The sequence below is a fragment of the Parasteatoda tepidariorum genome, chromosome 6 (assembly GCF_043381705.1).
Source record: "Parasteatoda tepidariorum isolate YZ-2023 chromosome 6, CAS_Ptep_4.0, whole genome shotgun sequence".
Classification (NCBI taxonomy): domain Eukaryota; kingdom Metazoa; phylum Arthropoda; class Arachnida; order Araneae; family Theridiidae; genus Parasteatoda; species Parasteatoda tepidariorum.
In genome coordinates, this window is record NC_092209.1 from 27,462,975 (window position 1) to 27,475,401 (window position 12,427).

A 12,427-nucleotide genomic window follows, 5' to 3' on the forward strand; every position below is an offset into this window, starting at 1 on the left:
GTGATGTATCACCACTATGCTAAAAGAATTGAACATGAATGAAATAAAAGTATTCTTGAATAGTACTATAGATAAATAAACCTGTTTATGACGAACCAAGCACTTAGTCCCTAATATTTTAACCTGTATGGCAAGGCCAAACTTCAGTTATGTACTATTGAATGAGAGGACCAATTGAACTTGATTACTGATTAATCTTCCTTTGTTTAAATTGAAGAGTCAAACAATATTAATAAAACATTATACTTTTAAAAACAAATATTCTCTAGTATATTTAATTATCAATATGTTATTAGTTCTATGCTTATTTTAACTCTTAAATATTCTTCAGATAAAATTGTGACATAATTTGAGTAAAAATGTTTTGGACAGTTTAAGACAGTTTTGGACAAAGGGTTTTGGACAGGACGGTTTAAACCAGGGTTTAAACCGTGGATTAATCCATTCTGTCCTAAACCTTGACAACCTTGTTTTATTATACTTCATTTTGCGTATTTGTGTATAGTAAATGAAACAATATTTGGCTTTCAGCGACACCGAAATTTTCAATCGTAATAAGATATAATACACTTTAGAATCAGTTAAGTTGATTTTGCACTACAATTTACAATACGAACTATTAATTTAAAATGCACGCACTCAACAATGCCTGAAATAAAATAAGTTTGTAAGTTAATCAAACTACGAACAAGGAGAATATTAAACTAATCCAATAGAAAACATTAGGATGGAAATCAAAATTATTCAATATAGTAATAAGTGTAAGACAAGTGGCTACTTGCACTTGAAAAAGAAGAATTTCGCGGATGCCACAAATGTGACCTATGACGTTAGATTCATCTGATCGTTTATGAGCAAAATGTGTTTATAAGTGAGCTAAAGTTGAGCTAAAGTTGAGCTAAGTTTCTACACATAAGTTAGAATATTAATCAATGTGAACTTTATTAAATACAGTAACGTATGGCACGTCAAATTTGTTGAAATCAGTTTTTTGCTCGTCTTCTTCTTTTACTTAACTTCGATTTATTATTAATGTATTTTATTGTTACCCGTGGTATATTTTTGTTTTATATGCCTGGTAACTTCAATGCATAATTAGTTTGTTTATGTTCTATATGGCTTCATGCCTGTCTTTGAGTTAAGTAAGAATTATATAGTGAAAGAACCTAAATCTTCGTGTAAGAGCACAGAATGCATCACTTAATTGCGTCAATTTTTTTAAAGCGTATAACTTTTTACAAATCTTCAAAAATTCTTTATTTTGAGATTTGTTAAATTTAGATTGTCGTATTTTTTTTCAATGAAGGTCACTGTGATTTTTCTAAAATTTCAAGCAATGAACCCCATCAAATTTTCTTTCCGCTGACACAAAACAAAATTGTTCGTCAAGCCTAGTGGAAAATGTTGAGAAAGTTTCGTTAAAAACTTTCATTTCAAATCATGTGCTAATATCTATAATGATACATAACTGTTATATATAATAATACATACCTAAAAATACAGCAGAATAATGAAATTATTAAAAATGACCCTTTGTATTTTTTATAAGGATATTTGAATCAAAAACCAAATATTCATGCCATTTTCCTTATTGCAGTCAAAATGATCGCAATGGTCTCTCTAGGTAGGTGAAAATATCAGTTGCTTTAGGGTTAAGATACAAGAAAATTGTTTAAAGTATACTTTGTCTTCTGAATATAACTTCTTATGTGCATCATATCTTACTGTAAATTATTAATTTTAGTGTTCCGAAAAAACAAACATGATTGCAGATAATTTACAGCAAGTCACGTAAAAGTTCTAGAAACTGTCCTTGGATTTTGGTGTAGTATTTTATAAAACCAAAAAACATGAAAAAAGACGTTAGAACAGGGTGGGTGGAGCATCACTTTGGTGTAAAGAACCATTCTTCGTATTCAGAGACACGATTTTATTTACTGGTTTTGACATTATATGATCTATTTTTACTGTTTCGATGTGTAGGGGAGAGTGGGGTCAATTGTAACATTTTTTACTTAACTATTTTTAACTAACAAAAAATCCAATATATTATTAGCATTAATTGACAGACGAGTAAAGTAGACTCTCCTCCAGTAGAAAAAAAAATAAATACCTTATTTTAAATGCTGTTATATTAGTTATTACAATTTTTGGCAGTCGTGCACTTGTTACAATTGTCCCCACTTACGGGGTCAATTGTAACAGTTCATAAATTCAACTAAAACATAGTTAATCATACAGATTATCATAGTTGTGATATATTTTTTTATTGATTAAAATAGTAGTGATATTTTAGGAGTAAAAATAATAATGAGCAGAGACCTAAGGGGTTAAAAGTTTTAATTTGTGCTGTGAAAGGTGACAAATAAAATAATGCACATGCAACATAATATAAATGATATGTGAAACTATTTGTGGTTCTTAAAGAGTTAAGTAATGGTTTGTAAACATAAGAAATGGGAACTAAAGGGTTAAACAATTGCAATTGAAATTATGAATTTATTTTCAGCTGTTACAATCGCCCCTTTACTTATTGTTACAATTGTCCCCAAGACGCCATTTCAGCTTCATTTGTTAAAAACAATGCTAGTTAATTGACATAACTAATCTTTTTTTTTGAAATGTTAATTAAGGTGTTCACTTACATATTCTGTTAATAATTTTTATTTGTTTAAACGAAATTACTTTGTTACAATATAATATTCTAATACCAAAAAAAGTACTTACGCAGCGTCAAAATATCTTTTGTGATGTAACTCTTTCAAAAGTACATAAAAATGGCTGACAGCAGGGGTGTACATGTAGATTTATTAAATACACCTTGTGCGCCACCTAGGAACCAAATCTAGAACCCGACACTCGAAATTTTTGCTCTGTTACAATCGTACCCTGTTACAATTGACCCTACTCTCCCCTACTTTTAATTAATTTTAGTCAAAGATTTAAATGTAATTTTAATTACTATCTTAATTAGTCTGTTACATGTAATTTTTAACACGATTTTGTTTTTGTAATTTATAATTTTTGCAGAATATATAGAAGTCGGATTTGTAATGACCCAAGATTCATGTCAAATTGTTCAAAATTCGAATCTTCCAATTGGTGTAAATGTTCAGATGGAAGATGGTGCAATAATGGATCTCTGGAAGATACTAAAGTGAGCAATATATTTTTTTTAAAGTAGAATATTTTTCATTGCATTTAAGGTTAAGTGTGGTTTTATCATACGCAATACAGGAACTGTTTTCAAAAAGAAATATGTTGTTCAAAATATACTAATCAATTTTACTTAAATTGATTAGTATATATATATTTTTTTATCTACGTGTGCGTTCCCCAATACGTAAAGTTCTAGTAGGAACTAGCATTAGATTTTGGTGAGGGAAATGAAAACGATAGTTGGATCTACACAACATTTTCTGGAAAAGAGCCCTGATATAAAATCACTTTCACTATTGTTTAAAAATTGATGAACATATACTGTAAAAAATTTCATGCATTTGACCGTTAAAAATCGAGGCAACTACTTTATACGTAAAGGGTGTTTCGCTAAATGTTCCAATTCACGAAAACAAAGCATACTCCTGGTGTGGTATAGCGCATATTATGTTCTTTTACAGTGCCTGGTATAAAGTAAACACCATGTCTGTTACTCAATAACACTAAAATTAATAGTTACAGATGATATACATGAGAATCATTTTTACAATACAATCTAAAACAATATCAAAATTTAGAACGCGTTTATGCATTTAAAATTGATGTTTTTGGTTTTACAATTGCATCATTCATGTTAAGTAAAAAAAGCTATCCTTATAGCCCATGTATAGAAAATAGTACAAGGTCTACTTATAAGCAATTGGGCAACCAAGTAGATGCTAATATCTGCAGTCCTCATACTTGTCAATGTCACTACACAACCATTGTATTTTGTGTAGGAGGCAATATTGGGATTAGTCTAAGTATGTAAATTTGTACTAACAGCATTTAAATAGTTAATCTGCACTAACTAGAACAAAGCGATCCATAGTGCAGAGTTATCTGATTTCGATGACGGTGTCATTGTAGAATATCTCAAAAATGACTCCACCTTTAGTGTTATATATCTAGTCAGCTAAATTATTCCAAACTGAAAGTTGTCTAAGGAAATCATTAGAAGAAGGTGAGCGAAATGTACCATGAAACTAGAATGTAGAGACAGATTGTACTGTGCGACGAAATTTAGAAGTTCTATTCCAAACTGATGGTCCATATACTATATAAGTTGTAACAGAAATCTAGTAAGTTCTGTAAGAATCTGGTTTGAGTTGAGGTGTTATCTTGGTAAGAAGGCAATTTTTCTTAACTTTAATGGTCGTGCTGTCAATTATAAGCTGTCACTTGACATCAAGATAAACTTCGACACTTACTGTCTTTTTTGGAGTTATGGCATGGAGTCTACGATTGATTGGTGTGCTGGCATTGGGTTAACCGAATAAACTGGTATGCTTACTGCCTGGACATAAACACAATCGAAAAACCCTGGGACGTGTTGAATACCCACGGTAAGGGGTGCAACAATCTTCAAAAATCGATGAAGTGTTGTGTTGTTTGCCGTAAAAACTAGTATAAAACTACATTTAGTGCATTTTTGTTTTGAATAAAATTTAAACGCAAATAACCGAGATTAGAATAACTATATAAAATTTCGAAAGCAAAGAAATAATTAAATGTTGCACCGTTATACCCCTTTATACTCAAATTTATATTTCTTATCAGCATTCTAAACATTAAGAAGTGTTGTAGTTCAAAAATTTAACTCGACGCAATAATCCATTTAATCAAGATAATAAATATTTAATTTTGTTCATGGATACATATCTGTCAATGAAACTGTTTTTCTGTGACTACCATCGTGATTAATCCGAATATTAGAACAAAGGTCCAAACTGATAGTCCATATACTATATAAGTTGTAACAGAAATCTAGTAAGTTCTGTAAGAATCTGGTTTGAGTTGAAGTGTTATCTTGGTAAGAAAGCAATTTTTCTTAACTTTAATGGCCGTGTTGTCAATTATAAGCTGTTCACCTGACATCAAGATAAAGTGAACTTCGACACTTACTGTCTTTTTTTGGAGTAATGGCATGGAGTCTACCATGGATTGGTGTGCTGGTAATGGGTTAACCGAATAAACTGGTATAAACTGGACATGACATAAACTCACTCGAAAATCCCTGGGACCTCCTTGATGCATTTATCGGTATCTTGACTCATTGACCGCCAAAATCACTGATCCTGCATTACTGAGATAATCATATCAAAAAAGAGGTATAGGTGAAAACGTCAAGACAAGCATAGTTGTAACCCAGTGGAATTTTTGCAGATATGACCACCAGGCTACAACTCCGCCGGAAAAATTATGAGGAATGGAAAAATTATGCGCACATTTAAACTCATAATCACAACATCAAAACTTCTTGAAAAATTAAGCCTGCTCACACATCGCCTCGTAAGAGTCTCATTAGCGGAGGGATACACCTTTTTTCAGTCTTAGAAAGTTTGTTATTTGTACATAGCAGCGAGTGACGATTTTGCAAGCATCAAGGTCTTTCATGAAAAGTAAGGTCAATCACACCCTCAAAAAGAAAAGAAAGGGGAATAAAAAGTGAATTAAATGCTTGTTGCTCTGTGATATATCACATAAAGAGACTTGCGCGTCCTCTCCAAGCTGATTGGAAGAAGATGGTCATTCAAGTATTTAAGGAAAGCTTGCTTCGGATTGCTAAAGCAGAGAAAAAGCAAGTAACGCTGAAAGTGGGGATTAAAATCTCCATAGAATCTCGGTTCTTGATGCCATTGCACGTTTCAATTGTTTTTTATCAGCATAAAACAGATCGCCACAGGCATCTTGTAGTTAATTCAATAACCGATTAGCTAGAGTACTTAAGTTTCAACTGGAGATCTGTGCTTGACGTCAAAATTTGCACTGCAAATTGAATTTGTCACCATTTGATCGAAAAAAAATTTATTTGTTCCGAATTAAACTAAACACATAACTCAAAAAAAAAGGAAAATTTTTTAAAAAAAATTAAAAACTACTCTAAAAATTTAAGAATAATTCTTTTTATCTTTGGCACATTTAAAATAAAAGACGTAAAATGCGTAATTTTAACTATACTCCTTTCATCACCATCGAATCTCTCAAGTCTCATAAAAATGATGCCCCCTCATTTTTAGCTTCAAGTGTAAAAAATAGCTTTTCATTTTATTTTGCCTATTAACGCACTTACCTAGTTTATCAACACATTTAGTTTCCTCTACTTCTTTTTTTCATTTTTAAGGTTGCGGGTTGGGAATTAATAGAGAAAATTAGTGAAATGGAATATGAAGATTATAAAATGTTGTTACAAAAGTTGGACGAGTTTTTTGAGACCTGCATTAATGACGAAGGAACACCGTGCGAGTAAGTATATTTTATCTACATAAAAGTATAATTCTAAAAAATAGTGATTTCGTGTATTTCAAAAAAAATTAATTCCAATTTTCATGAGCTATTATAATGAAAAAAAGAGTTTCTCTATGCTTTTTTCTTATTACTTCAAAATCATTTGTGCTAGCATCTTTAAATTTGGATAGAAGTTGCTGATAGTAATTTGACATTCGATCTAAAACTTGTGCAAAAATTTCAATTAGTTTGTGGAGGAAGAACATTTAAAAAATACCTTTTCCGAAGTGAATTAACATAAGGTGTTCTGGTAAGTAAATCTTCGGACAGTTCTATTTCTTCAAATATTTAAAAGAAAATATCAGTGGTGCTAAAACCTAGTTAAACAGAGTTCATAGAGCTGTTTTTAAAAATATTTATTTGTTGATTATATTAGGCAAATACAAGAAAACTCACTAAATAAGTAAATATAAATAAATAATAATGGAGAAATGGTAAATAAGGTAAAATAGTAACTAAATACGGAGTTTGGAAACTGCCTGAAATAACATGATTACTTCTTTTTTTAAGTACGTATTCGTTAATTTCCACTCTAATTCTAGAGCATATTAAAAAACAGACGTGTCTTAAACGATTTTAGCTCCATGCTACGACAAAACGCTTAACTACTACCTAAATTGACTGGGGTCATCTGCATTTAAATTGCATCTGTCGGGTCGCACCGTCTTCTATGCTCTCATAACAAATTATACCTCTGAGGGTACTGAATTGGAGATCGGTCATTCTCTGGTTCAAGTAAAATCACGATCTATGGATGAATGAATGTATATATATAAGCGTTTGTGACGTAAAGGTGTGGCAGAAGTCAAATTCTTGTTCATAGAGGGCGCCACTTGAAAACAAGAACAATCACATCCATTGCTTCAGTGGCCTACAAAAGCAACAACAACTACGTAAATTGATGAGTTTCACGTTTTCTTTTATTATTTTTCGTTCTTTATTGCAATCGTTCAGTTATTTGTTCTATTTTAATTCAATGAAATGCTTAGATGTTTTGTCTGTAAGAGGTCCTTCCACTTCCTGTCGAACTCAACTGTCGTGGAGAGGGAGACTGCGAAGTAAAACCTTTCATCCCTAGGTTAGGTTATGAGGAAGATAATTCAAATCGCAAATAAAAACTGTAACAGGTATCTTATTAATAAGCAATATAATAAAGTTTGATACTAAAGTAAACAGTATTGTCAATTAAAAATTTTAGTTTTAAAGCTATTAACTTAATATCACATTTAATTTGCATCTTTTTTTTCAAAATTGGACAGTGTATTGTGAATTAATATTTTAGCTTAAAACACGCTCATCACACACGCTGCCCATCCAGAATTGATGACGCCATTGAAAGCTGTTGGACTTTAAATACAGTTATCGGACGACCAGAAATTGAACCCAAGAGAATGGACTCTACCGAAGGTAAGTTTAGGACTCATTGACAGGTTGTTTCTAAGTTCGACCAACACAATCAGGTTGGTGAAGAAAGGCATCTAGAGGATGGAAATCAGGTGGCTTTGAATCTCGACGAGACTGAAAGTTACTTATCCATTTCAGCTACAAACAAAATTCAGCTATTTTTTAATATTTGGAACGCCTTCCCTCTCGGTCCCGTCAAAATCACGGGGTGAGCTTTTGTCTCCTATTTTTTGTACCCGTGATATTTCCGAGCTTGAGCGTTTAAAAGTAATGCATCAAAAACTACTAAATATATCCATCTCTTCTGCCCAGAACTTTTTTATTTCCAGTTTTGCACACTAGATGGCTGCACCAGACTATTCTGAATGCAATTCTCCATGAAAATTATTAACGAAACTTCTAATGTTGATCAAAGGCATTTCATAGAAAAAAAATGTTAGTAGAATAAAGAAATGCTTGAATGTTATCTAAATTAATTCTTTCGCTACGGCCACCCACTCTGATGAAGATTCGTTTGAGAACTGTGCAAGACCCTGCAAAGTGTATACATTATATGTTAAGATTTCGTATTATATTATACTTTTGTACCAAACAAATACTTCACTCCTGATTATACCAGGGCGTTTTGTCTGTTTTCGATTTCCACCCTTCTGCACCGGAACCAGATGGGAAGAGACCACTCACGTGTTCACCGTAATATTATAATCAGAAGAAAAAAATCTAAATTCTAAGTAGGGGGAATAGACAATTCATGCCCTGAGTAGAAATAGACCCTTGGGAACAGTAAATGATATGGCAAGAAATTTGCAGTTAATTTGGAAAACTAAATTACTTCAGGTGTTGATACCGGATTTTTGAAATTACTTCAGTTACCTTCAAAATTTTTTAAAACCGAACCAATATAAAAGCAGGAGACTAACAAATCAATGGCAGGACAGAAATAGCACAGAAGCAGCTTGAATATTTCTCATCAGCAGTATGAAAATAACTCAACTTGAACATTGCCTGTTTGCGCAACAGCACGACTGAGACTCATTTTTCAATGAATAACTAATAACAATAATAAAATAAATAAATTCGTGATATAAATCAAAAATCGGCAAATAAATTCGAAATATATAAATTCGTGGAAAAAAGAGCTTTCGACGAAATACTAAAATAGAAATCCATCGACAAAGACTACTCACTTCTGCATAGCTTAATAGTATTTGGTGAAAATGCTCTCTCCGGATATTTCAGTTTCCGTTTTTAAAAGCGCTATATGTTGAGCCACCACAGCTAGATTTTTTTAGCGGCAATCATTGGTCGATTTTCTAGTGTTGCCATTCGAGGAGTTGTAATGAGGCTTTTTTTGTCGTCGTGTAAGAGAATATATATATAGATGGTATTATTTGGAAAGATATTAGAGGTAATGTTTATAATGCATTTGGTTTGTTAATAACATAAACCTGGAATTAACATTAGGTGAACGGTGAAAGTATTTTTAATCTATTTTCTAGAAAAATTTCTGGTTGTGCTTCCTCATCTTGAAGAATATCCCGATTATTTTGAAGGTGCTTCAGTATATATCTCTATTCACAATGCTCGACAGATTTTAAATCCGTTCAATCTTGGATTTCGAATGGAGCCCAACAAAGTGATAGAATTCCGACTTAAAAAGGTGCCCTTTTATTTTTAAAATAATTTTCTGGATGAAAAATAGCATTAAGTTGTATTTTTTTCCATCTTTTTATACTGCGATTTTATTAAACATATGTCTACATATTTCAGGCAGTAACAAAACTTCTCCCAGCACCGTACGAAACAAACTGCGTAGATTACATAGAAAGATGGAAATCAAGAGGAGGGCATGGCCCCACTAACCAGGGAGTAAAAAACAATATTTAATTAATATTTAGCTGTTTCTTAAATATTTAGATTACTGAAACTAAAAATATTCAAAAATATTAGCTTAATGAGTGCTCGGTAAAGGCTAATTGGCCATTTCAATTTTCATATTTATGTAGTTTCATTGGTACTGGACAATAGAAAGGCATATATTTTGATATAGAGCTGCAGCTGATATGTGTGCAAAGAAAAAAAAAGAAAAGGTGGTGCAAAGAAAAAGTGGAATCTACAGCTGACTCTGCAGCTGTAGATTCCACTTTTTCTTTGTATGCATGAATTTGAATAAGTAACATAAGCTATTGACATAAGAAAAGTAATAATTATATGAATAATATCGAGGGTCAATTATTTTCTTTTTCTGTTGCATGAGATTTTTTAAAAAATCTTTGATATTTTCGCATAACTGTGGGGACAGTAGCTATCGACCATGTCAACTTTCATCTATGGAAAGGTACCCCAACATAAAATCGAGTTAATATGTCTTATATACTGGAGAATAGGAATTATATTTTTGTAGTGGCTGATACACTACAGTACGCCCCCACCAGATTAATATCTGTGATAGAATTCAATAAACGGATATCACTAGTTGATTCATTGCTGTCTTTTGAGAAACTGGAGTATTGTATTGAGATCACCGTGCGATTTGAGTGCTGTTCGTGAGAGCTGTATTAAGTTCACGTTCGTGGTCGCTTCTGTGTTGCCCTTAGCAGTCGAGTGCATACGTTGTGTGTTATCGAGAATGAGAAGCAGCAACGTCAGGAGGACAACGTCGCAGTCACAAGTCAACTGTTCAATGCAGACCATTAATCGAAGTAGGCGTGTTCAAATCGTAGTGGGCGTTTTCGTCAAGGTGGGCGTGTTTACACCACGTCCGAAGCTCACCAATGTGGGGGAGAGTAGCTATCGACAATGTCAACCTTCATTTATGAAAAGGTACCCCAACATAGAATCGAGTTAACATGTCTTAGATACTAGAGAATTGGAAATATATTTTTGTAGTGGTAGATACACTACATAACCTATTCCAAATCTGGTAATATTTCTCTCTTAAATTATAGTTTTCAGGCACTTTAATTACATAGGCCTAACCAAGATATTTGAAAATTCACTGTGTGATTAAATGATCCTTTTCTTTGGAACGTAGGGCATGGTAAGAAGAAGGCGATAAATATATTTCTGTTTATGTTGCAGTAAGATCAGATGTTTCTTGTCTTAAGTTCAAGGAGTAGACAAATGTAATAAGATAAATCAATACGTTATTTACAAAGTTGTACAGTGCTCGAAATGAAAATCGTGCCACCATGAATTGCTTTTGATCTAATGATCGGATCTTCATGTTTCAGGATTCAATCTCAATGTTCCGAGGAGATGACTTTAAATAAGCCAATTAATTAAAGCAGGCAACATTTCAAGTTACTAAATTAAACACAAAATTATACTTTCCCTAATATACCTTATCTGGATGGAATCGGATTTTTGACGCCTAAAATATAGGGGGGTAGGCGCAATTTGCGAATTATGGTCCCAATATTTTAGTATTGAGAGCGGTCTAAAGTTTTTAATGTTAATATTTCTTTATGTGTATTTCGCCCAATCTCGAGAACTTTTTAAGCGAATTGAAAAATTTTGCACTCCATTATAATTTTGTTCAATTATATTTAATCAAGCATGAATTTTGCTTCGAATTAAAAAAATCATTAACTAATTTTTACTCATGGTTAATGAGATAGGTTAATGGACTAATGGACAAATATGTTTATCCATTGCTTCCAATGATAATTTCGAGCTTTAAGGCTTCATGGTATAGCTATAGAATGCTTAAATATATTATTACATTATTAGAATGCTTAATACTACTTTAATTCTATTTTTTTGTACTTTACATCTGATACTATTGTGACGCACTTTGCTTCACAGCACGTAAGCTGCTTACTTAGAAAAAAAATCACCGTGAATTGTTTGACGCTATTTTATTTTGAAATTTCTTCTCCGTTCGAGAGAATTCTGATCAATGTTTTTTAATCCATTACCTGTCATATATAATTTTAGGACAAACACTGTTTAAACAAAGTTAATAAATTATTTTTGGAACTTTTTAGGAATGCTTTGATGAATGCAGAAAAAACCTCAGCCTGCAGGTTCTTGGTTGTGTTTCATCAGGTTACGGAATTCCGGGCCATGAAAAATATTGCAGTTCTGCAGGTAAAACAAAATTAAAAACTAGTATGATTCTGTAGACTAATTAAGAAGGAATTTTGTTCACAAAAAAGTTTCAATTACTATTTTTTTTACATACTTTTAATCAAATAACTGTAAAAAATAACCATTTTGATTTTGAAAATTTATAATTTTACTGTCCATTTCTTTTAGAGGATTGCGTTTTCCCGGATATTCAGAGCCACCTAAGGGTGCATTAGATTTAAATTTAAAATTTTTCAATTAAAGGGTCAATTTTTTTGATTTCATCAAGAAAGCATCAACTCTATCATCAACGATTCCATAACTTTCATCGATTGATTCAATCTTAATTTTTTACTCTTCTAAATTTAACTTAGAATTCTTAGTTTTTTTTTGCGTGAGTTTTTTAGACACGATTATTATTTAATGCAAACACTTTTGTGAAATAATACAAAGAACTCTTATAATT

The 12,427-nt window shown here is 32.0% G+C and overlaps 1 protein-coding gene across 1 annotated transcript in view; it reads left to right on the plus strand.

Moving 5' to 3' along the window:
• LOC139425794 (uncharacterized) overlaps nucleotides 1-12,017 on the plus strand; it is a 17,205-nt gene extending 5,188 nt beyond the window's left edge. The window contains exons 2-7 of the mRNA XM_071181747.1: nucleotides 3,031-3,157; nucleotides 6,323-6,444; nucleotides 7,769-7,893; nucleotides 9,390-9,550; nucleotides 9,661-9,759; nucleotides 11,880-12,017. Coding sequence (XP_071037848.1) covers nucleotides 3,031-3,157; nucleotides 6,323-6,444; nucleotides 7,769-7,893; nucleotides 9,390-9,550; nucleotides 9,661-9,759; nucleotides 11,880-12,017 — 772 coding nt within the window. The remainder of the gene's footprint in view (nucleotides 1-3,030; nucleotides 3,158-6,322; nucleotides 6,445-7,768; nucleotides 7,894-9,389; nucleotides 9,551-9,660; nucleotides 9,760-11,879) is intronic.
• Nucleotides 12,018-12,427: the final 410 nt, after the last annotated feature.